The sequence below is a fragment of the Moschus berezovskii genome, chromosome 1, assembly GCF_049115385.1.
Source record: "Moschus berezovskii isolate FMDL1 chromosome 1, NW_MosBer_1.0, whole genome shotgun sequence".
NCBI lineage: Eukaryota > Metazoa > Chordata > Mammalia > Artiodactyla > Moschidae > Moschus > Moschus berezovskii.
In genome coordinates, this window is record NC_142460.1 from 163,482,278 (window position 1) to 163,508,791 (window position 26,514).

Consider the following 26,514-nt stretch of genomic DNA (forward strand, 5'->3'; position numbering starts at 1 on the left):
GGCATCAACGACTCAATGGATATGAGTTTGAGCAAGCTCCAGGAGTTGGTGATGGACAGGGAAGCCTGGAGTGCTGCAGTCCATGGGGTTGCAAAGTGTTGGGCATGACTGAGCCACTGAACAATAGCAACAAAAAACTAATACAATATTGTAAAAGAACTATGCTCCAATAAAAATTTAAAAAATAAATTAAAAAAGAAGAGCCACTACCCTAAACTGCCATGCTGTAAGGAAGTCCAGTTAGTCCATGGGCAGCGGCCTGGAGAAGTGCCTGCCCAGTCAGACTCTGCTGGCTCTCCCCTCCCAGATGGCAAGAATGTGGGTGAAGGTTCTTGGGTGATTCCAGCCCGGGGACCATCCGGCTGCAGTCATGTGGGAGGCTCCATCCAAGAGAAGAGAAGCTCAGCCAAGCCTGATAACCTACAGCACTGGGGGAAGAGAACACTCAGTCTTGTGCTGAAGCTGCTAATTCGGGGTGATCGGTTCTGCAGGAATAGTTTTCTGGGACACAGGTAAATTGCTCCTCTTTGCTAACCCCTCAGTTCCTTCTTCTTCTGTCACTCAACCATTCTTCAAGAACATCCTGGATCGCTTTCTATTCTTTGCTGGCTAGAGTAGGACCGCTTCAGGATGCAGGCTTTTGGGTCCTAAACTACCAGAAATGGGATGCTGCAAAGCCCTCTGAACTCTAGCCTGGTTGTGCTCATTCACTCATCCATTCATTCAGGAAATATTTGCTGAGCACCTAGTATGTGCTACCCCTGGGATGGGAAGATCCCCTGGAGGAGGGCATGGCAACCCACTCCAGTATTCTTGTCTGGGAAAATCCCATGGACAGAGGAGCCTGGCAGGCTGTAGTCCTTGGGGTTGCAAAGAGTCGGACATGACTGAAGCAACTTAGCGTGCACACACACAGTATATGCGACAGGTGGTACTCAGAGCTGGGGATGGGGAACTTCAAAAAAGTGATGCTGGGAGAGTGAAGCGGGATGTCCTTAGTGATGAGTGTATCAGTCATTCTGAGGGGAACCAGAGGACAACTTCCACAGGAGTCATTTGAAGAAGGTCAACTCCAAAGGACCGTTTGCAAAGGTGCCTGCAATGCCAGAGACCCCAGTTTGATTACTGGGTCAGGAAGATCTGCTGGAGAAGGGATAGGCTATGCTCTCCAGTATTCTTGGGCTTCCCTTGTGACTCAGCTGGCAAATAATCCACCTGCAATGCGGGAGACCTGGGTTTGACCCCTGGGGTGGGATGATCCCCTGGAGAAGGGAAGAGCTACCCACTCCAGTATTCTGGCCTGGAGAATTCCATGGACTGTGTAGTCCATGGGGTTGCAAAGAGTAGGACCTGACTGAGAGACTTTCACTTTCATGCGGTTTAGGGAAACCCACAAAGAACAATGTAGCATCTCACACTAGGAACAGCAGAACCTGCAGGGAGGCACCAGAAACTGGAGAGGGTGCTTTGTGGGGAGCAGCCTGACGAGGCCTGTGGTCTTCTCCTGAAGGGCACAGCTATGCTTCAGGCTATTTATTTATTTGGCTGCACCAGGTCTTAGTTTTGATATGCAGGATCTTTAGTTGCAGCATGTGGGATCAAGTTCCCCAACCAGGGGTCAAACCTGGGGCCCCTGCACTGGGAGCACAAAGTCTTAGCCACTGGACCACCAGAGAAGTCCCAGCCTCAGACTGTTTTACAGACTTTTATGGTTGCCACATTTTAGCAAATAGAAATTCAGAGTGCCCTGTTAAATTTCAATGTCAGTTCAGTTCAGTTCAGTCGCTCAGTCGTGTCCGACTCTCCGCGACCCCATGAATCACAGCACGCCAGGCCTCCCTATCCATCACCAACTCCCGGAGTTCACTCAAACTCATGTCCACAGAGTCGGTGATGCCATCTAGCCATCTCATTCTCGGTCGTCCCCATCTCCTCCCGCCCCCAACCTTTCCCAGCATCAGAGTATTTTCCAGTGAGTCAACTCATCGCATGAGGTGGCCAAAGTATTGCAGTTTCAGCTTTAGCATCAGTCCTTCCAATGAACACCCAGGATCGATCTCCCTTAGAATGTCAGACAAGCCAAAAAGAAAAAAAAAGTGTAAGTCTATCCCATGGAATATCTGGGGGCATATTATACTAAACTTTTTCTTGTTGTTTATCTGAAATTAAAATTGAACTGAACAGTTTGTGTTTTACCTGACAATCTGAGCAGAGAGTTCAGTTCAGTTGCTCAGTCGTGTCCAACTCTTTGCGACCCCATGAATCACAGCACGCCAGGCCTCCCTGTCCATCACCAACTCCCAGAGTTCACTCACACTCATGTCCATCGAGTCAGTGATGCCATCCAGCAATCTCATTCTCTGTCGTCCCCTTCTCCTTCCGCCCCCAATCCCTCCCAGCATCAGAGTCTTTTCCAGTGAGTCGATTCGTTGCATGAGGTGGCCAAAGTATTGGAGTTTCAGCTTTAGCATCAGTCCTTCCAATGAACACCCAGGATTCATCTCCTCTAGAATTGACTGGTTGGATCTCCTTGCAGTCCAAGGCACTCTCAAGAGTCTTCTCCAGCACCACAGTTCAAAAGCATCAATTATTTGGCGCTCAGCTTTCTTCACAGTCCAACTCTTACATCCATACATGACCACGGGAAAAACCATAGCCTTGACTAGATGGACCTTTTTTGGCAAAGTAATGTCTCTGCTTTTTAATACACTATCCAGGTTGGTTATAACCTTCCTTCCAAGGAGTAAGCGTCTTTTAATTTCATGGCTGCAATCAGCATCCGCAGTGATTTTGGAGCTCAAAAAAATAAAGTCTGACACTGTTTCCACTGTTTCCCCATCTATTTCCCATGAAGTGATGGGGCCAGATGCCATGATCTTCGTTTTCTGAATGTTGAGCTTCAAGCCAACCTTTTCACTCTCCTCTTTCACTTTCATCAAGAGGCTCTTTAGTTCCTCTTCACTTTCTGCCATAAGGGTAGTGTCATCTGCATATCTGAGGTTATTGATATTTCTCCCGGCAATCTTGATTCCAGCTTGTGCTTCTTCCAGCCCAGCGTTCCTCATGATGTACTCTGCATATAAGTTAAATAAGCAAGGTGACAATATACAGCCTTGACGTACTCCTTTTCCTATTTGGAACCAGTCTGTTGTTCCATGTCCAGTTCTAACTGTTGCTTCCTGACCTGCATACAGGTTTCTCAAGAGGCAGGTCAGGTGGTCTGGGATTCCCAGAGAAGGAGGCAAATAAATACCCAGATCTTGTTTCTTCTGTCTTCTGATCACCTCTAGTACCTCCTACGGGATGAATCCACTAAAGCCGCAGCACGATGTTGAGGGAAAAGGTGGGTGGTGGGTCAGGAGGGACGAGAGGGGAGGACTGTCTTGCTTTTTACCCCTGCATGTCTTCCCCTGGGCTCTTGGCCAGGCCCTGAGTGTTCCTCTCAGCCTCCCTAATTAAAAATGTCAACTGTTAGACTGTAAGTGATGGTAACTTTACAAAGATGGTGAAGGTGTGAGTTTTCAACCCTGATACTGGATTGGTTTCAGGAAAAAAAAGAAAGAAAAGCAGTCCATCAGTATCATCCTTTTATTTTCACTGCCGTGTCATTGGTTGGTTTCATATTTTTTAAAAAAGGCAAACTGTCAGACCCTTTGGGAAAAGTGAAACTGAAAGTCTCTCAGTCCGACTCTTTGTGACCCTAAGGACTATACAGTTCATGGAATTCTCCCGGCCAGAATAATGGAGTGGGTAGCCTTTCCCTTCTCCATGGGATCTTCCCAACCCAGGGACTGAACCCAGGTCTCCCACATTGCAGGCAGATTGATTACCAGCCGAGTCACAAGGGAAGCCCCTTTTGGGAAGGATGATATATTTGACATTCTTGGAGCAATTAGGCTCTCCCTGTAAAGGTTAATGCATGTTCGTGAAGTCAGTTTTAGCCCCCCAACCCAACTTGGGTGTCATTCAGGAGGTGGCCAGAGATGCGGGGTACTGGGGCCAGGACGGCGGTGAGGGTGGACGCAGGCTGTGAGCATCTCAACCCCATCTAGGGGGATGCAGGCCAGCCAGAAATGATGGTGGAGGCAAAGCAGGTTGGTTGCCCCCAGAAGTCCGGGTTATTGGAGCAGGAAGGAGAGGGTGGCAGCTTCTGCCTCCTGGGATTTGGGGCAACCAGGGTCCAAACATGGATGGGGTGGGGCAGGCTCCCTTCAATGAGCTGGTGCTGGAAGCCACATGGGTTTCTAGAAATGCTGCTTTCTATGTGTGGAGTCCACTGTGTCTCTGGATAACTCACCCAGCCACACTGGCCCAGAAAGGTGGGAGAAGGGGGGCCACCAGGATTCCAGGTGTCCCCCTGGGAGGCCTGGACAAGCTGCCATCTGGCCTGGGACCAGGGCTCTTGATCTGGGATATACTGTCCTGTGCTCTCCCAGCCAGTGATACAGGGTAGAGATGCTAACATTTGCCAACACTGTCTGGGGGAGATGTCAAGGAGCAGATCTGCTCTTGGATTCCTGGGCCCCAGAGCTTTGAATTAGACTTTGGACTCGTGACTGTGAGATCAGCTGCTTAAAAACTATGAGAAATAATCATTTCTTTCCTTTGATGCTGTACAAACCAGGAATCGAAATCTTCATCTCTCTGCTTCTTCACACAACCAGGGGAACTGTTCTTTGGGGACCATGTGAAGATAGTCCCCCAAAAGAAGAGAATTTGAGCCCCTTAATATAAGCTAGGCTTTGAAAGTTCAAGAGGGAAGAAGATTAACCCTTGCTATGGGATCATTGAATTTAAAGGGCAATTATTTATAGACTGGGTTTCCCTGGTGGCTCAGATGGTAAAGAATCTGCATGCAGGGCAGGAGATTTGGGTTCGATCCCTGGGTCAGGAAGATCACCTGGAGGAGGAAATGACAACCCACTGCAGTATTCTTGCCTGGAGAATCCTATGGACAGAAGAGTCTGGTGCGATATAGTCCACGGGGTAGCAAAGAGTTGGACACAACTGAGCACTATCACTTTCACTTTCATTTACAGACTTGGCTTTTTCCAGCATTAATGTGACAGAGTATTTACTATTATCCTTCACAGGATTTGCTACCTGTGAGTGAGAAGCCTAATTACTTGCAGATTACTAGATTTAATTCAATAAGACATGAAAAAATTATGTTTTTCTTGAAGACTACCCCTTTCTCTCAAAAAGTGAACTGAGGAGCAGATGCTTCTTATCAATCCTCTGGTGTTCTTTAGAGTTCTTGCCACAGCTGTGCTGTCCCAGCTGCCACGTTCCTTTTGCCTGTTGGGATCTGAAATTGAGTCAGCCAACAATCAGCTGAAATATGTATTGATTCCATAGAGTCAGACAGTTGTGGGGTGGGCAGGGGAAGGATGGGAAATGGACAGACGATGGACGAGATGGGCTCAGTCACAGTGTTTATGGGAACACTCCTTCCAGTAATTTGTGATTATGTGAAATGAAAGCTTGCTGCTATTTTTGCCTGGCTTCTTCAATATTTCCAAAGCACCTCTTCCTCTCTCTCCTCTCCCCCAATCCCAGACCCTGAAGATAATTGAAAATTGAACTGCACTCTGGCATTCATTCAGAGAGCAGAGTCTCCTCAGATGTCAGAGAGATGCTTTCGTGGCTTTGATGCTGATGCAAGGGAAGTCATTCTCCCTTTGGACTCATCCAATCACAATCAGCTCAGACCCAAGCATCCTACACGCAGGACCCACTTCTCACAGCACAGTGATTGCTAATTGTTTTCATTGCAGTGAGACGAGGCTTCTTGCATCCAACCTTTCTTACGCTTCAGGGTTTCAGAGTTTCAAGGCAAACATTAACATTTTGACAGCTTGAATTGATGTGCGCTCACCAAAATTCTATTTTCCACCAGTCCATAAAGACCTTGTTTTTATAGTGAGCTTAAAAAATGGGCTGGGTCATCAGAAACAGCTCATGAAGATGCCTACTGTAGATAATACATTTCCTGGCCACAAAAAGTGCTCTAAATGTTCCTCCCAGGTACATTTATCAATTAACACTTGATAATTGTTTCCTAGGAATTCTGAAAGGAATAGAGAAATGTTTAGCATCCAATTTTCACTGGGTTTACCCTCACTGCTGACACCTCACTCCCTCCTCTGGAGAGCTTTGTGGTGTCTGACTCTTTGCAACCCCATGGACTGTAGCCTGCCAGGCTTCTCTGTCTATAGCATTCTTCAGGCAAGAATACTGGAGTGGGTACGCCATTCTCTTCTCTAGGGGATCTTCCCCACGCAGGGATCGAAGGTGCTGCTGCTGCTGCTGCTAAGTCACTTCAGTCGTGTCCGACTCTGTGTGACCCCATAGATGGCAGCCCACCAGGCTCCCCCGTCCCTGGGATTCTCCAGGCAAGAACACTGGAGTGGGTTGCCATTTCCTTCTCCAATGTGTGAAAGTGAAAAGTGAAAGTGAAGTCACTTGGTCATGTCTGACTCGTAGCGACCCCATGGACTGCAGCCTACCAGGCTCCTCCATCCATGGGATTTTCTAGGCAGCAGTACTGGAGTGGCCTGCCATTGCCTTCACTGCAGGCAGATTCTTTATCATCTGAGCCACAAAGGAAGCCCTTTTCCATCTTAGCTGATTGCTTTGAAGGTTCTTTACATTTTAGCCATTCCTCTTACTGCAGGGCCTCTGGGCCTCCTCGCCTGTCTGGTCTGCCCAGAAAACCCCTTCTGAGTCTCAGCTTTTTCGTCAAGGGATGGGGGAAGAATGAACCCCCAAAGTTTCAGGTCCCTGTCCTGTGGTTTGGCCATTTGCTGGCGGTTCACTTGTGGTGAATCATTTCACTCTTGGGATCCCAGTGTCCTCTTTGTGGGACAATGGTGTCTTCAGCCTCTTTCTCTCATGTGGACACTCTCTGATCCTCTCTCTCCCGGAACACTACAGAACGCTTGATTTCTCTTGATTTTACTTTCTGTTCCCATCAAGGGAATGCTGCCTGTGAGTTCAAAGGAGAAAAGGATGCTATTTCTTGGTGGAGGCAGTAGAGGGGAAAGTAGGTGAAACGGACAGAATCAGAATCGGATTCTCACCGGCTGTGAACATGTGATAACAAATAATGTAACTATTTCCAAAAAAAACAGATGAAAACGGAAACATTCGGCCTTTTATCTGGACAAACTGCATTTCCAACTAGCTGACTGCCAAACTTGAAGAGAGGGCTTATTTCCCTGGATGTTTCTGTGATGTGCATTCAGGCTGATGGTGAGACTGCCTGGCCGGGGACTGGCCTCCAGGTGAGGACAGGTGTAGACCAGTCCTTGCGTGACAGGTGGGTGGCCTCTTGAGGCTGAAACGGGCACACCTGTGTACAGAAAGAGGCTGCTGTCAGCACCGCCCTTACCCCCTAAAATTAAATTGTTACTGTGCTGTTGCAGCCAGAAAGCATTCTGATTTTCTTTTGAAGCTTTGTAACACTTTCCCTTCTGGTGCCCTGCATATTTGGGATGATGGAACCTGAGGTTGTCAGCCGGTATCCTCTCTGGCGCCATGGCAAATGAATATTGAGTTGCAGCTACTTCTGAAAAAATGTCTCATTCGCATTTTCGTTCTTCTTTTAAATGTCTTTTTCTTTTTGCCATGTTACATGGCATGTGGGATCTTACTTCCCTAACCAGGGATCGAACCTGTGCCTCCTGCGGTGGACGTCTTAACCACTAGACCAACAGGGAAGTCCCTCACTTGCATTTTCTATGCATCCAGGCCTTGACATCAGGTATCATTTAATAAAAATTCCAATTCTTGCTAGGAAAGATTGAAGGTAAAAGGAGAAGGAAGTGTCAGAGGATGAGATGGTTAGATAGCATCACTGACTCAACAGACATAAATCTGAGCAAACTTTAGGAGATAATAAAGGACAGGGGAGCCTGGCGTGCTGTAGTCCATGGGGGTAGCAAAGAGTCAGGCATGACTTAGTGACTGAACAGCAACAAAATTTGAAATTATGAGCCAGATTAGTGTCAGAAAGGCTAGCATAGATTCTTTGAAGACATTATGAGCAAGTTGCAGATAAAATGTTCAATCTTTTCCTGTTCACACATCTCAGAGGTGAACAAAACAAAACAAATCTTTCCAATTAGGTATCTGAGCTGTAAGCAGCCTGCTGGGTCTCCCTGGCCATTTGCAGCTGGGAAAATAAAAGTCCCTGCTGTGCCAGTCCTCAGTTCAGCTTGAAATGGCTTTAGCGAAAGGTCAGATGCTATGGCTCTGGGGAGGACTTCCGTTCTCTAACAGACTGACATTAGACCTTTTTTCCCTGCTAACATTCTATCTAAATTGGTTTCCTTCATCAGTTTCTTGTCATCAGCCTCTATTTAATGCTCCCTTGAGCTGCTGCCACCAAAAATGGATATTTTATCACTGCTTCCATGTGTGATCTAGACAGTAACTCTTCTACCACCTCTGCTGATGATTAGAATGCTTCAAGGGATGATCAGTCAGTGCTGATCCCTTGAAATATGTTTTGTTAAAACTTTATTTCAAAATTGAACACTTTTTGATCACGTTGCCTAACACTGGAAATTATTTCCTTTTTGGAATTCTTTTTTTTTTAATTTAAATTAATTAATTAATTAATGTTTAGCTGTGCTGGATCTGTGCTGTGCAGGCTTTTCTCTAGTTGCAGAGAGGGGGGCTACTCTCTAACTGTGGTGCAAAGGCTTCTCAGTATGTGGAGCATCGTCTCTAGATCTCATGGGCTTCAGTAGCTGTGGCACGTGGGCTCAGTAGTTGCAGCTCCTGGGCCCTAGAGCATAGGCCTGATAGCTCTGGTGCACGGGCTCCGTTACTCTGGGGCATGTGGGATCTTCCCAGATCAGTGATGGAACCTATGTCTCCTGCACTGGCAGGTAGATTCTTTCTCACTGAGCCACCAGGGAAGCCCTAGTTTGGAATTCTTGAAATGAAAATATTCTGCTTCTGGATGGGGGTGGAGGGGGGCTAGGTGGTCTGTCTGTGGAAAGTGCAAGGCTTTGCTTTTCTGTCACGGTGCTGCATAAAAGTCCTGGTTGAACACTCAGGATGGTCCGTGGGACCAAGCACAGACCACGTCTGGATTTATCCCAGATGCTTTTCACCTCAACCAGGAGGAGAGGAGCCTGGAGCTTTAGCATTTTTCCACCTACTTGGGAAGCACTTCTTATTCTATTTCTTCTTGGGATTACTTGTCAGGACATCTCTACTGAATAATGCTTAACAGTAAAACCCAGGCTCTTCTGTGAACTAGTCCTTGAGAATCTAAGACACTGTGTGGCTGAGTTACTTCACGCAGAAACCGCATCACTTTATCCTTCCTTGGGTGTTCAGTTTTGTTCTCTTTTTACAAACATGTGAACCCATCTTTCTGGTAGGGAGGAAAACAAAGCCCAAGGCTTAAAATGGCATGCCTCTAAAACCACTCTTTCCAACAAATCAGCAAGTCCTTGGCCGTGGGCTCTCAAGATAGTGTCAGTTTAAAAAAGCAAATAGAAGGGATATCGTTTTGCCTAAACCTACAGCAGGAAGAAAGGAAGGGAGACTGAGGCTGTGGGGTCAGGAGACAGAGCGCATGGAGTTTAAACCCTTGGGCCAGCAGTTCCTGGAGCTGAATGCATGCCTTTGATGACACATAAATAGACATTTATGAACAGAAGCACACACCTCTGTGAAGAGCTGGTCCCTGTCATTAGGACACTCAGGAAACACAAGACGCATGACCAGATGGGGAAATCAGGGCTGATCACACCTCAGGTTTGAGATGGTAAGCAGAAACAGGAGTGTGTCAGTCCGGCTGCAGCTGGACCCATCAGGATACAGGCTCTGGTTTGGCTTCACAGACCACCCCCCTTTCAAAACTTTGCACCCAAATTCTGAATACACAGTGGACGCCTCTGTCCAATACTCTTGTGCATCTAAGAAAGCTTGTAATCCCTGAAAATCTGCCTGGGAAAACACCTCTCCACCTGGATTAGAGGTGTAGGGCTGAAGAGCCCAAATGGGATGTTTCCGGGGAGACAATAGAGCCCCTTGCTCAGCTGCCGGCGGAGCTCTAGGAAGGATGCAGACAGGTCTGTCACGCTGCTGGAGAAAGGCATCTCTAATCAGCCAGTGCCTGGCACAGAGGGCAAAGGGGAAGAGAGGAGAATCACGGTCCTAAAGCCTGGAAACAGCTTCGGTCCTTTCTGGCATCTGCGTGATGATTTTTCAACCGACGTTGCTGTTTGCTCTCCACATTTTTCATAAAGCTTGCCTAATTCCATGAGAACCCTAGGCTTGTCCTGGCCTTTCTCCTATTCAGTCTTCTTCCTCCTGCACAGAGTGGAATGCATTCCATCTGCCTTAACGCCTTCCCTTCCCTTTTATAGTCAAAATGTCTAGAATGATGGGGCAATGGAAGTCAGATACTCAATGGGCTCAAGAGAGGTTTTTAATGTTGTTGTTTTTCAGTCGCTAAGACATGTCCGGATCTTGGTGACCCCATGGACTGTAGCACACCAGGCGACCCTGTCCTACATCATCTCCCAGAATTTGCTCCAACTCAGGTCCTTTGAATCGGTGATGCTGCCCAAACATCTCACGCTCTGTTGCCCCCTTCTACTCTTGCCCTCAATCTTTCCCAGCATCAGGGTTGTTTTCAGTGAGTTGGCTGTTCACATCAGGTGGCCAAAGTATTGGAGCTTCAGCGTCAGCATCAATCCTTCCAATGAGTATTCAGGGTTGATTTCCTTTAGGATTGACTGGTTTGATTTCCTTCTGTCCAATGGACTCTCAAGAGTCTTCTCCAGCAACACAATTCCAAAGCATTAATTCTTTGGCGCTTAGCCTTCTTTATGGTCCAGCTCTCACATCTATACATGAATACTGGGAAAACCATAGCTCTGACTATATGGACCTTTGTCAGCAAAGTAATGTCTCTGCTTTTAAATATTAGATGAACTAATACTTTGAGGCTACTTGAACATGTACTCTGATTATGATTGTATTTGATTTTTCTCTCTATTTCAAACTGGGGAACTTTAGAGAATTCTCCATAGTGGTGAAATTTTCAGAATTTAATCCTTTAAAACTAATATTTTGAAGTTTAAAAGTTGGGGGAAAAGAGCCCGGGGAAATTCCTCCCTTCTGAAATGGTAAACCAGGTAACATAAAAGACAGGAAAGCACTCAAATTTTTCTAAAACTCTGAAAAGAAGAAAAAAAAATGGGCCTGGAGTAGGATGGAAGGAGTGAGCTAAACCCTGTGGGGAAATGCATGCCTAGGAGCTGCACCTCACTCAGGTTCATTTCTAAAATTTTAGGGAGTGGAGGGAAGAAGCTGATGCCCTAGGAGAAGAAAAATAATAAGTGAGTCAGGGACACCTGAGAGTGATGGTTGTCAAAGGTTACCACATATGCAGGCAATATTTCTGTAGAAATAAAACCTGAGGTTTTAAAAGTGTTAAGTGCTATAAAAAATGACCATCCATATCAGAAATTGAACAGATGTGTATATTAAAAAAACCCAAGCATATAGTGAAGCCAAACTATGCATGGGGATGTATATTTGAATTATTATTATCAGCTTGAAACAAAATATTTTCAAGTGAACTATATACATTAATATGTATGTGTAAGTAGATAAGGTTTATCTGTAAGAAATTGAAACCCTTAAAATAACAACTTAAATTATAATGTATATTCCTCACTCATATAAAAGGAGTCTGAAGATAGGTAGTTGATAACAATTAAGATGATTTCAAGGTGCATTCAGCATCTGTATTACTGCTTTGTCATCCTTAGCATAAGACTTATGCTCCAAAATGGCCGCCTGAGCACCAGCCATTGCATCTGCATTCCAGCTAGTAGAAAGCAGATAGCAGTAAGTAAAAAGGGCCAAGGGTTAGCTTCTTTCCTTTCTTCCTTTCTTTCTCTTTTTTTGGCCCTGTTACTTAGGATTTTAGTTCCCCCAGCAAGGGTCAAACCTGGGCCTAGCAGTGAAAGTGCTGAGTCCTAAGAACTGGACTGCTATGGAATTCCCAGTTATCTTTCTTTTAATGAGATTTCTTTCTCCCACATTGTATTGACCAGAACTTAGGTCACCCAATTTCAAGGAGCATGGAAACCTTGTTCTGGGTAGCCATGTGCTCAGCCCCAAGTCAGGGGTTTTATAACTAAGAAAAAAGGGGTAAATAGAGGCAAGAAATAGACTTGGCCACAACACATTTCTGCTGATGGAGTTTCTTGAGCCCTTAACTATGTGGCTGGCTTGCATGGAGAGCAGGTCAAAGGTGTCCGATGACTCTTTTGTTCTCCATCTTCCCAGTCAATTCAAAGTCTTCAGAGTGTGAAGGAAGGCAAACAGTGGCTTTTCTGAGTGGTTCACTGTTAAGGAAGTTAGGTGTTAATCCCTGGGAAGGAATTTTCATTCTTTCCGTGTACTCTGAAGAGGAACATTTGATGTGTTATCCACATCTCCCAGAGGTTTCTTCCTTACCTAGTTTCATTCAAGTTGTTCTCCATTGCATACTAAAGAATCTTCTATGCAAATGAAATGGAAATCTGCTATCTGATCCCTAGACGCACAGAATCATCTCTTTCATTAGTAACATTCCTCTCCTCCCGTAGCCCCATGTAAGCTAGGCATGCCTGCAGGAGATAGCAGCATGGACCACAGACACCATTCTTGCAAGATTTAGCCGAAACGGGTTTATTATAGGTTATCCATGTATTACAGAATTTCTGGGAGGCAGGGAAACCAGTCCTGGCCATTAATAGCCAAGGATAATGCACATGGAAACATGCAGCCACGTGTCAAGTTCTTCCAGCAGAAGCTCTTCCAAGAACTGTTGCTGTTGCCTGGTCTGTGGCTCCAGGCAAAGGACAGGGGTTGTCTGCTTGCTGGCCCTGGAAGCCCTATTAGGTGTTTCTACTTCTGTGCCTGTGGAGGGGGATCTTGCCGTATTTGGTTGCTTCACCTAGTACTCACCTCTGTTTTCTCAGATCCTGCCACACTGCATCTGTTTGACTGGCATTACACCTGGACTTAGGGCTTCCCACTTGGCACAGTGGTAAGAATCTGCCTGTCAATGCAGGAGATGCGGGTTCGATCCTTGGGTTGGGAAGATTCCCTGGAGTAGGAAATGGCAACCTACTCCAGTATTTTTGCCTGGAAAATTCCATGGACAGAGAAACCTGGTGGGCTATAGTCTATGGGGTCGCAAAGAGTCAGACACAATTGAGCACACACGCATGCATGCCTGCACACGCATGCATGCACACCTGGACTTAGTGACTAAACAAAAACAACAGTACCTGGGCAGCAGAATTCTACTCCCAGGAAACCTGCGGTGGAGGGAGGAGGTGGGAGGAGGGGTGTTGGGTGAGCCAGTCTGCAGGCCCCCATCTATTACCACCAGGGAATAACCCTGCATTTGTCTTTGCTTTTTAAACATTATCAAGCAGCCAGGTACACTCTCTGGTAAATATCTTGCGAGAGAAACAAGCCTTCATTTATTATTATCCCCATTTCAAACACAGGGGAGGATGCAAATCCCAGAAAGGCAAATCTGACCACACAGAATCAGTTGGGATTTGAATCCGAGGCTTCTTTAGTGAAGCTGTTTCTCATTGTAGCTCATAGGCCTTTCTTTATTTTTATGCTAGGAAATGTAGGCATTCTGGCCAGTGTCACAGGCTGAATTATGTGTCCTCCTCAAATGCCTCTGTTGAAGCCGTAAGCCCTGGTGCTTCAGTATGTGACTATATTTAGAAATATGGCCTTTAAAGAGGTAATTAAGGTAAAATGAGGTCATTAGGGTAGGCCTTCATCCAAGGTGTCTGCTGTCCTTATAAGAAGAAATCAGGACACAGATACACAGAGGGATGAGCGTGTGAAGACCCGGGGAGAACACGGCCATCTGCGTCCAGGCAGAGAGCTTGTAGGACCCAAGCCTGTGGACACCTTGACCTTGGACTTCCAGCCTCCAGGACTGGGAACAAATAAATGTCTGCCATTTAAATTGCACTGACTGTGGTAGTTTGTTATGGCAGCCCTAAGCAGACTAATGCAAAGAGGAACTGAGTTTGCCTTTCCAATAGAAAAACTGTTTTCAACAATATTTATATCTTTTTTTGTTTGTTTTGTTTTTCTCCTCCTAGACTTGAGTTAGGGAAAATTTTTGATCTCACCAGTGCTTATTCTTTTCCATTGAGTCCCACAGATGTGCACTTATTTGATTACCTAAATGCCACAGCTTGGGAGTAATCTTATCTGAGCAAGGTGTGTCCAGGTAGGGGTCAGAGAAATAAGATAATGAGGTCGAGAGAAAGGAGTCGGGGGAGCTTTGCATCCACCAAAGCCTGAGGTGGGCATTGGAGACTATGGGATTCAAAATCCCTCTATTTGAGGACAAAAGAGAATTTCTCTGTCTTGCAAAAAGCTGTAAAGACCAGAAGGGTGCTGACTTGGTAACAGGAAAGTTAGGAGAAATGAGAACCGCATTTTCATTTGATGAGAGAGGGAACATGGTGAATGCAGAAAGCCCCCCTTGCCAGCTGCCACTAATGCCTGACCCTGCTCATTAATCTCTGCCGCTTAGCAGAGACCTGGAAAATTGCAATTCTCCGCACCAGCAGCCTCTGTTCAATAAATCCCGAGCCAGCAGGCAGAAGCAAGAAATGGCCCGAAGCTTGAAGCTGGCTTGCCGCATTCCACACTGTTGCCCAGCAAGGGAGACTCTGTTTTAACTCGGGAACAACTGGCTGAGGAAGCTGGGGCCTCTTGATGTTCACTTCCAGCTTTTAAAAGAACGTGTTGTCTTTGTTTTGATTAGCGTTTCATGGGATGCTCTGTGCCAGCATTGTGATGAACTATGTATACTAATTTATTTTTATTACTATTTTTTTTCCTTGGGAGGAGCTGACCTTTTCCCTAACACTAGCTGCCTTGTTCTCTGGGTATATTTTGATCCAATTTGAGGCTTAAGGGATAAATATCCCAATTCTTGCTTTTCTTACTTGTGGCTCTGTTTTCCCTGCCTGGAGGGCTGGGTTTGGGTCCTGATGAAGGAAGGCACCCTAGTGTCCTGGGTCACTGTAGCCCTGGTGCTGGAGAGGGTCAGTGGCCAGTTCAGAGGCCTCCGGTGCCCAAGTACAGTCTCTTTGTATCAAGGGCAGCCCAACTGACAGATGTTAATTCTTTCCCTGTTAATATTATGCTTTGAAAGAAGGTAGGACATTCTAAGAAATTTGGCATTAAAATACCCCATTTGCAAGGCATACTTAAGTTAAATGACTATTATTTCTTGATGGCGTACTAAAATTTAGGTTCTTTTATAGTACGCTCTGTGCTTTGCCTCCTAATCAAGGCAAACTCCCACTCAGGACAATTATATCCCAATTTACTGCTTATGTGCAAATTTTTGATCTAGGGGATTAGGCCATAGGAGGTAATTTGTTTCTATAAAATAAATCCTAAAATATGGAGGGTTATAAATGTGTAAACAAAAGACTTTACATCTGTGTGTGTGTGTATGTGTGTGTGTATACACAAGCCCCTGTGCTCATGAATTACTGCCAGTATCTCTAGGCAATGACTTTGCATCATCATAAACTCAGAAACAAATATAAGAGCTCCTCTGATCAAGCGTGAGGGTTCATATATTTTGGAATGAGGCTGAATTTCAAACTTTTAAAATCACACCCGGAGCTGTTGCAGGATCCCCGAATAGCTCTGTTTTGCCCTGGATGACTGCGTGTCTTTTAATTTTGAAAGAGCTCATGCTGATTGAGTGAAGTCTGCCACTTGGATGGGGACTGGGTGGATGAAGAATACTTTTTCAACCAGTGAAGAATAATTTTTCAAAAGGTGTGGTATTTGTCACCCCTTTTTTCTGGGCAAGTGAGAGTGAGGCCAGCGTTGGGGATGACCTCCCCTGTCCCCTTCCTAGAGGCCTTTGTTGTTGTTGAGTTGTTTCAGTTCTGCCTGACTCTTTGTTACCCCATGTACTGTAGTGCACCAGACTCCTCTGTACGTGGGATTTCCCAGGCAAGAACACTGGAGTGGGTTGCTCTTACTCCAGGGGACCTTCCCGACCCAGGGATTGAACCTGAGTCTCTTGTGTCTCCTGCATTGGCAGGCGGGTTCTTTACCACTGAGCCACCTGGGAGGCCCTACCCAGAGGCCCACTGGGCACATTAAAGCACTCACATTCCCTCTCCCACTCAGCACCCTGTTTTGTTTGAGGAATTTCTGAAATTCTATTGCTTATCTATACATTTACCTTTTTATTCTCTGTTTCCCTAGAAGGGCAGGGTTTTGTCCTCTGTTCTCTCCCAGCCCCTGGAACAGTGACAGGCCCGCAGGAGGCCTTCTGGGCCATTTATCAAACGACTGAATTTGGTATATGAATTCTCCAGGACTGCCTGGTAAACAGACAGATTTTCCGAACTGGTAGACTGAACCATGTGTTTAGACTTGGACTATCTGAGACTTCTTTTTCCTCCCTGGGCAGCAAGGTAACAAGACACAGGGGAATAAAAAGAAGATTTGGAGCAAGACCTGGATTCTGAATCAGCCCATGGCCAGAACTCACTGGGTTCTCTCCAGTGAGGCAGGTTATGGTCTCTGAGCCTTTGTAAAGTGAAGACCATGGACGTTTCCTGCAGCTCTCATAACAGGCCAAAAAAGTCAGACAAGGCATACAGCAAGAAGCTACTTTAAAACCTAGCACTGGATGGGAGAGGAGTTTGGGGGAGAAAGAACAAGTGTATGTACAGCTGAATCCTTTTGCTGTTCACCTGAACTGTCTCAACATTTGTTTGTTAACTGGTTATACCCCACTGCAAAATAAATACTTTCATTAAAAAATTAAGTAGTTATTGACAGGTACGAGCTAAGTTGCTTCAGTCATGTCCAACTCTGTTTGATCCATGCACTGTAGACCACCAGGCTCCTTTTCCATGGGATTCTCCAGGCAAGAATACTGGAGTGGGTTGCCAGGCCCTCCTCCAGGGGATCTTCCTGACCCAGAGATCAAACCCACATCTCTTATGTCAGTTGCATTGGCAGGCAGATTCTTTAGCCCTAGCACCACCTGGGAAACCCATTGATAGGTAACAGGAGAAATAATAAAACCTAGAGAGCCCCAAAGTTAGATCAGGTGCTGTTATGTGTTGAATTGTGTCTGACCCCAAATTCAGATGCTGAAGCCCTGCACCACCAGCCCTCCACCACACCATCCCTCAGAATGTGGCTGTATTTGGAATCAGGCCCTTTATAAAGATGAATCAGCTAAAATGGCTCAGCAGGTAAAGAATCCACTTGCAATACAGGAGACACAGGAACCTCGGTTTCCATCCCTGGGTTGGGAAGATCCCCTGGAAGAGGAAATGGCAACCCATTCCAGTATTCTTGCCTGGAGAATCCCATGGAGAGAGGAGCCTGGTCAGCTACAGTCCATGGAGTCGCAGAGTCAGACACGACTGAGCGACTGACACACTGCTACAGGTTAATACGATTGCTCACCAGGAAACTTCGATGGGCTGTAGGGCTGATCTGTGTTTTATCAGGGTGAATTCACACAAAGGAAATTTTTGTCTCTCAAACCATTTTCCTATTTGCTGGATTTTCGTGACATATCAGAAGCTTGTAGTATCTTTTTGGGATTGTCTTCCCCTGGTAACAGTTCCTTCCTTTTATATTTATGATTCTCGATTTTCCATTTGCCATCAAATGATCTATAAAAGAAAATCCACTTATGTCTATGAGGGAGAACCCATGTAATGCTTGGTGAAGATTGGTTCTTATTACAATGTCGTCTTCAAGAAGGGCTCCCTCAACAATTCTCTGATGGTGTAATAAAATGCAAAACAGCAGGGCCGTTCCCTGTCTCCTTTTGTGCAGGGAGAAGGCTGTATTTCAGGAAAAGAGTGTAAGAAATACCTTGTTATTTGTTTCGGTCGCTAAGTCATGTCCTACTCTTTGCAACCCCCTGGTCTGTAGCTTGCCAGGCTTTTCTGTCCATGGCAATTTCCAGGCAAAAATACTAGAGTGGGTTGCCATTTTCTCCTCTAGGAGATCTTCCTGACCCAGGGATCAAACCCATGTCTCCTGCATTGGCAGGCGGATTCTTTATTACTGAGCCATCAAAGAAGGTCTAGAGCCATGCAAAGTGTAAGTCTGAACAGAATAAGGTTCCTTCCTGGTGGGGAGGTCACAAAAGAAGTCTGAGCCGCAGGGAGCATTGGTTCTTCATCAGGCTGGGGCCATCAACAGTGCTCTGTTGTGCCTTGGTTGTTTGGTGATGCTTCTGCCTGGGGAAAAGAGTATAATTGTTTGGGATGGTTTTACAGCTGTGCCTTTCGTTCTGAGAGAGAAGATGGATAGGAACACAGACAGACGGGTGACAGTGATAGTTAGATACTGTAGTTGAGACTGCCGCTGCCTTGCCTGATGGACTGTGAGCCTCACCTCCTCAGACTTGCTCGTGTCTCTGAGACCCAGTGCTCCAGGTAATGGACCCGATAGCATTTGGGTGAAGTCTGAAGGGCTCGTGGGGAGTCCTGCTCACACTTCTGGAGGTCAGGAAGGTGGTTTTTCTCTCATGCTCCAGGGGAGTTGGCAATCAATATCTTTTTTTTTAAATCAAACCAGTGGATTGGAATGAATCATCTTTGATCATTCTCCTAGTCAGGTTCAGAATTCCTTCCTGGAGGACACACAGAAATGCTAAAATTCTAGGACCCTGGAGAGAAACAAATGATAAGAACTGCACAGCCCTGGGCAGTTTACGTGGTGCTCTGGTGAAATACTGCCGGCTTAGGCTCAAAAGCTACTATCAGGAGGCGGGTGGGATGTGTGTTGTCCACTCCAGGCAGTGGGACTCTAAATAAAAATGCCAGGTGCAGCCCACCCAGTGCAGATGTGAGCAGCAGATGGTCTTCATGGAGCGGCAGCGGGTGGAGGACGCGGCAGGAAGGGTGGCTGCAGGGAGGTCTGGAAATGAGGGTGGCATCGGTCCCCTGCAAGGCTTGCCAGAATCTACGGTCCCTTCTGGTGGAGAAGTGTGCAGAGCCTGATGCCCTCAGGCCTCCCAGCTGTGGGGACTGGTGGCACCCTTCTCTTGTACTGTTCCAGGTGTGTATTCGCAGGACCCAGAAGTCATCTTTAGGTGGAGAACTCTCTGTGCCTTGCCCTGCTGAGTGAGGACCATCCCAACCCAAGCCCAGCAAAGACCACCTTCCACCCCAAAGACTGTGTGGAGTCTGATGCCCTGGGGCTCTGGCCTGGCTGTTTGGTGGTCACATGGCTAGCCCTGCTGGAAAGCAGTCCCTTCCTCTTTGCGTTGGGGCCCAAACATCCGTGAGTCTCACCACTGAGCAGATGGTCAGGCGGAGAACCACGTGACTGCCTGCATCCTCTGCTGACTTAGCAAGTCCTGCCCCACACCAATGGGTCTTGGTTTAATTTACACCACAGCCTTGAATTTGCTCGTGACATTCGTGACTAGATGGAGCAGGGTAGAGTTTTTATTTATTTATATTTTTTTTGGCCACGCCACACAGCTTGCAGGATATCAGTCCCCAGACCAGGGATGGAATCCAGGCCATGGCAGTGAAGGCTGGGAATCCTAACCACTAGGCTACACTGAATTCCCAGGGCAGACTCTTTAAAAAACAGTTTTACCTCTCCATTTTTGAGATAAGCAAACTGAGACTCAGAGAAGCTAGGAACCTTCCTGAGGGTCCCAGAGCAGGCAGAGACACCCCCAATCCACCCTTATCTGGACCTATACCCCTACTTTTGCTGGCAGCCTCATCAGAGGTGGGAGGGTCTGAGGACTGGGAGAGGGTCAGCCCAACCCCACAGCAGGCTGGAGGTGCTGTCTGCCTGCCTGAGACCTCCTTTCGTTTTCCTCTGGACTGGTGCTAGGAACAGACACTGTTCTGGCACATTTTCCGTTCAGGAGAGAAACCTTGCCTTTTTTTTGCCATGCTGCTGGGGTCAGTGCCCCACAGAGGCTTTGTTGTACCCCACTGCCCAGACCCCTCTTTAAGGGCACTGGGGTGGAAGGGGGTGCTGAGGACTCCCTGCCGCACGGAAATGAAAGGCCTGCACTGGACAGCTGCCTGGCTTATCAATCAACGGACTCACTTGCAATCAACCGTTGGTTACTTGTGGAACGCCTGCTATGTGCTGGGCCCTGTGTGTTGCTGGAGCAAGATGGATGAAATCCTCGCCTTTATGGAGCTCAGATGGGGTGATGGACCACCAAATGGGAAGTCGAGCAGGGAGTAGAATAAGACAAAGGCAGCCCCATGAAGAGTAGGAATGTGGGGGGAATGGATAGGATGTGCCCTGGAGGGAACCCGCTACCCCTAGGGCCCTTCCTGTCCTCCGCAGGCAAGGCCAAGGTCCTACCTTTGGGTTTCAGCTGATGCTGCTGGTCGGCATCTCTCGTCTGCCCTGGAGTGATGGCAAAGGGAGGTTTCATATAGCTTTCCTGCACCCCTCCACTGTCACCATCACTCAGGTCATGGGAGGCAGCCTTGGGATTAGTGAAGGGATGTCCAGAGGGCCGGGGGCACTGGGCCCTGGCTGTGGTCCCTCAGTTGTCCTCCTCCATCATTCCCTCACTCCTGCTGAATGTGGGGTGCTTAGAGCTCCTTTTTTTTCTAGCTCCCAGGACGACATGGACCCATTGCTAGGCCCTCACATCATTTGCATTGAACCCTGTGTCACCAATTCTAATTGCTTATTTTCCACCACAATCTGAGTCCTCCTCCTGCTTTGCACATCCCTGGGCAGCTCAGCGGAAGCACTAACCACGGCAGACCTCCAAGAAATGCTGGACTCTGCAAAGTAAAGACTCCTGAAACATCAGTGGTTTTCTTTTTTAAACACTGGAATATTTTTCAAAGGAGGGAGGAATCTATAAATCACTTTGGCTGAAGATATTAGTTGAAGATATAATTGCAAAATCCATTTTTATGACCTGTCCTTACTGTCTCATTATATATTCCCTAAATATACATAATTTTCCACATCTTCATTCATCATGTGTCAAAAAATAATATTGCTGTTTTCTTCCGTTATTGTAAGAGGGAAAAGACGAACCAGGCTGCTCAAAAGCTCCAGGCTGCGGCAGAATTTTAACTCTGAAAGAGAAAGTCTCCCAGCTTCTTTTAAGTCAGATCTCATTCTCCCCCTCTGCAATCAGGGAACAGTAGATACAAGGGTTTCTCTGGGAGGAGAAGCATCTGGGACTTCAGACCATCCGGTGATGATTCTTGATGCACAAGATACGGCTTCAGCTCTCTGCCGAGGACAGACAAGCTGGAGCCATTGTGTGCTGGTTTGATAGAGGCTAGCTGGAGCTAATCATTTTTGGCTTTGTTTAGTTTCTAAGTTGTGTCCAACTCTTTTGCGGACCCCGTGGACTGTAGCCCACCAAGCTCCTCTGTCCATGGGATTTCCCATGCAAGAATACTGGAGTGGATAGCCGTTCCCTGCTGCAGAGGATCTTCCCGGCCCAAGGATGGAATCCACATCTCCTACATTGGCAGGCAGCTTCTTCCCACTGAGCCACGTGGGAAGCCTGTGATAACCCTAGTGAAATGTTTTTAAAGGATGAGTTTGAGCCTCAGGAATCTCCTATCCTTCCTGTTGTCTCTGCTCCTTAGAGAATCTCTGAAGAAAGGAACTTGGAATGGGATTTAAAATGTGGTGGCTACCCAATGCAGTAAGAGACCATCCCATGATTCTCTGTATCATCTGGGGTCTCATGGGTTAAAAAACATCACTCCAAATAATCCGTGGACATCAGGCTGCTCAAAATCTTGGTGGTCAATCTGAGATAGAAAGAAACAGTTTTGCTGATTTAGGTCATGGACCAATCAGTCCAGTAAGGCTTACAAAGCCAGCATCTTCTCCTCCCAGATGGATGTGGGATTGGAGGGCTCTGGGTGCAACCTGCTTGGTCTCAGAAAACTGAGGGGAGCCTGCTTAAGGATCTGCAAAGGAAAAGTTATGCAACCAGACACGTCTCTCTCTCTCTCTCTCTCTCTCTCATCTATCTACCTATTCTTTCTATCTACTGCTATCTATCTATCTAATCTATGGGCTTTAGATGACTCAGTTGGAAAGAATCTTTCTGCCATTGCAGGACACAAAGGTTTGATCCCTGGTTTGGGAAGATCCCCTGGAGGAGGAAATGGCAACCCACACCAGTATTCTTGTCTGGAGAATTCCATGGGTAGAGGAGCCTGGCAGGCTACAGTCCATGGGGTCACAAAGAGTTGGACATGACTGAGTGATTGAACACACACACGTCTATTTAACCTATCATATCTATTTATCCATCCATCTAAACTATCATCTAACATTATCTGTCTATCTATGAGAGAGAGAAAACAGTACGGAGTAAGCAGGAGAGAAGGAACCTGTGTAACTTGCACATAACCCCAGTGTCCTTGACCCTCTGTGCTGGGGATGCTGACTGAATACTGTCATCCAAGGGAACAAAGTAAGAGAGATGGAGAAGGGCTGGACCACACTCAGGTTAAGTGATGAACTCAGGATGCTGGTGATAAGGTCAAGGAGTAAAGCCCTGGCTCTGCTCCCCGGGTGGGCTTCCTGTCCGGCCTCCAGTGCTCCCCGCTCTCCATCCCCAAGCTGGATGTGCTCCACACACTGTCCTGACCTCTGCTCCAGGTGCGAGCCCAGGATGGAGGGGATGTTCTCAGCCCAGCTGCCAAGTTGGGGGTTCTGCCTCCAGTTCTTTCAGGAGTTAAACCCAGGGCCTTATTTGTTATTTCATCTTAAGCCAAGTAGCTGGATCTCAACCCTGGCTGCATCTGGAAATCACCTGAGAGCGTTTTTTAGAAAGTAGGGCTGTCTGACCCTCTCCCCAGGGATGCTGATTACTCTAACTTGGTCTTATTTGAAGGAGTGCTTCCGCTGTGGCCATGAAGAGGCAGCCTGAGTCTGGGGTGGGTCCTCATGACTTTATTAAAAAATAGTGCCTTTGATGATTCTGATGATCAGCTGTCACTAAACTGAAGGAGTATGAATGATTCTTCCCTTCTGTGACTAGAGGGTTGTTTATTTAGTTTTCTTATATTTGGCTAGAAATGTGCACAGCACAAAGGGGGCCTCATCACAGGTGATCCCTTCACCATGGCTCTTATCCTATTTTCAAGGATCTTGACTGTGAATGAGTTCAGCCCCCTGCCACAGCAAAAAAATGTGAAGCCTACATCGCTGAAACAAATTGTGAGATGTGAGAGTCTAGCTTGATTGTGAAGGTCAGATGGTATCATCCATCTGTGACAATGGGAGAAACAGAAGCCCTCATTCAGTCAGTAAGTCTCATGTGTGTGTGCATGGAAGCTCAGTGCCTCTGTTAGTTGGAGCTGTTCTGAGCAGGAGCTACCCCTCAGTCCATTATCTGTAGCACTATTTAAATTGTATCTCGGGAAGTTCAAGAAGGAGGGGAACATATGTGCATCTATGGCTAATTCATGCTGATATATGATAGAAATAAAACCAATATTGTAAAGCAATCAGCAATCAATTAAAAATAAACATAACCAAAGATAAAAAAATAAATACAAATCAGTAAATATAAAAAAAAATTGTATCTACATGAGAAAGCAGAGGAAAATAATAGCACTGTTAGTGTTTTAATTCTTTTTAATTGAAGTACAGTTAATTTACAATACTGTGCTTGTTTCAGTATACAGCAAAGTACAAACACATACACGTGTATGTATATTCTTTTTCACATTCTTTTCCATTAGAGGTTATTGCAAGATGTTGAGTAGAGTTCCCTGTGCTATATAGTAGGTCCTTGTCGTTTATTTTACATATGGTGGTTTAGTTACTAATTTGTGTTTGACTCTTAAGACCCCATGGACTGTAGTCTGCCAGGCTTCTCTCTGTTCATGGGATTTTCCAGGCAAGAATACTGGAGTGGGTTGCCATGTCCTTCTCCAGGGAGTCTTCCAGGCCCAGGGGTCGAACTTGGGTCTCCTGTATTGCTGGTGAAGTCTTTACCAACTGAGCTACCAGGGAAACCCTATTTTATGTATAGCAGTCTGTATATGTTAATCCCGATGTTAAGTGGGACCCCAAGGAACAGAGATTGGTACAGAAAGTATCCACAATGCTGAGACTGTGTTTCTGACTTTCCTCATCCCTCTCTGGTAGGGGTAGTGACTAGACAGTCAGAAGACAGCTGCTTCTGAGCTCTGAGGAAGCCCAGGACACGCTCCACTGGCTTGTACTTTGCAAATTAGGTCTTGTGTTGGGGGAGGTGCCACGTGGCGCCTGGAGCCTGGCTTGATCCAGAGCCGCTGTCTTCCTGCTCACTGCTCGGTGCTCACCTTCTGTTTGTGTTTTTCTTGCTTCAGATGGGCAGAAGAAGGTTCAAGAGGAATTCGACATTGACATGGACGCGCCAGAGACAGAACGCGCGGCGGTGGCCATCCAGTCTCAGTTCAGAAAATTCCAGAAGAAAAAGGCCGGGTCCCAGTCCTAGCGGAAGAGTCCCTTCCTAGTCTGCCAGGAGACACCACCTTCAGCCATCATCCATCAAGAAATTAAAAAGGGACAGCGCCCTCAAGAGAAGTCCTCATCACATGACATCCACCTGCACCGCAGTCCCGCAATGCATGCACAGAGACCCGTGATATCTATACCCTTGTAGGAAGGTGTAGACAATGCAGTTGTGAGCAGCTTAGTCTCTGTTTATCTCCGGGATCATTCCTCCTGCAACTAATTATTTTCCTTGATGTTGTAATAAAATGGAGTTAAGATGCGTGATTAAAGTGTCTGCCTCTGTCTCCCCTTTTACATTAACTTGGAAAGTTACTGTTAGAAGTGACTGCAGGCTAGATGCCTATTCTCCTCTCCCTCCAAGAATCAGAGCTGAAACACGGTGCCTTCTGTGAGCAGTTTTCCTGCTGAGAATGGGAGATGTGTGCTCAGCTGTGCCTGTCTATTTCGGAGAGTTCTAACCGCGCTGACTGGTGATGGGAAAAGTATTTTCTTCTTACCATGGGGTTAGATCCCTGGATCCTGGCAAGTCAAAGAATCAGAGGGCTCCCTGGGGAATTGTGACTCATGCAGAAGAACTTGAAGGGGGAGGGCAATGTGTCTATTTGGGCGTGTCACCCAGGTTTAGTCAGTAGGCACATTTCAGTGCCCTAGGGGGGAAGTCCCCGCTACTGAGAGCCATTCCACCACTCACCTGCCTCTCCCCACTCATGTGGGGCTCCATGGCCAGGTGGTTCCCTGCCCCCCACCTCCTTATGCTCCTCAGGTAGTAATTTGCCACCTGTTAAGACTGTTTAGCACATTCTGCAAATGGGAGAAGCTGTGGGTTCTCTCACGCCCCATCTCTTCCCCTGCAAACCTCGCAGATAAATTGCTTCCCACACCCAAAGGGTAGGCAGGAAGGAGAGGGCAGTTACATGTAGAGGACACTCCTCCAAGTTGAGAGCCAGGTGTGTATTTGCCTTGGGGCCCCAGGAAGCAGGTGCCTCCAACCCCCAAGTCTGGTGTGGTTTGGGCTTTTCCATGTGAGACCCTGATGTGGAAGCTGCATCTCGTCTTCATCCCAAGATGCTTGGGGACAGTACAGGGTATTGCTGTGGGCCAGTCGACTTCTTTCCTTTGCCAGCAAGTAACCAAGGATGGAGGCAGAGAGTGGGGATAGTGGAGAGAGGAGGGACCGTGGTGTGTGTGTGTGTGTGTGTGTACGTGCCCTCTCACATATGTGCACCTGGGAGTGTGTGTGTGTGTATAAAGCACGGTGGGAGCAAGCAGTGGGCAGGGCCATGACTCATAGCTCCACTGTCAAGGCCCCATTCGCTGTCTCCAAGGTACAGACTGAGAAAGACTGTCTGAAAAACTCAGCTGCAAATGTGTTCACTCTCTTGTGTGTGCAAATCTCTTTTACTGGACACCCTCTGGGGCTGGGAGACTTGGGATCCTCTGATGGGTTTCCAACCAGAGAAGCACAAGCTGGGATCATCGTGGGTCGTCCAGCAAGCAGCAGGGCTCCTTGGGGCTCCTGGCATCCTGTGGTCCCCGCTGAGAGGAGGACAGTGGGTGGAGGGCCCTCCATAGAAAGCGTCATGAGACAGTGGGTTGCGAATGTGGCCCTGTCTTCTCTGGAGTCACCTGGAACACCAACATGAAGAAAGCTGGGGGCAAAAGGACGTGTTTAAGTCATTCACCTGAATCCCTCTACACCCAGTCCTCCCAGCAATCCCATCGCCCCTCATTCTCTGAATGTTTCACATAAAGGAAGTGGGGGTCCCCCTTACTAGAAGAGTCTGCACTCGATGGCCAACACTCTCTGGCTCTGAGAAATCTAGAAACAGGACTTCCCTGGTGGTGCACTGGATAGGAATCTGCTACCAACGCAGGAGACATGGGTTCCATCCCTGGTCTGGGAAGACCCCACATGCCACAGAGTTACTAAGCTCGTTGCGCCTGTAACTA

General features: G+C 47.0%; 1 protein-coding gene across 2 annotated transcripts in view; it reads left to right on the plus strand.

Annotated features, from left to right (window-relative positions):
* PCP4 (Purkinje cell protein 4) overlaps positions 1-24,822 on the plus strand; it is a 70,449-nt gene extending 45,627 nt beyond the window's left edge. For both annotated transcript variants that reach the window (XM_088840784.1, XM_088840787.1), the window contains one exon: positions 24,417-24,822. In XM_088840784.1, the coding sequence (XP_088696910.1) occupies positions 24,417-24,544 (128 nt within the window). In that variant the 3' untranslated portion in view covers positions 24,545-24,822. The remainder of the gene's footprint in view (positions 1-24,416) is intronic.
* The last annotated feature ends 1,692 nt before the right edge of the window (positions 24,823-26,514 follow it).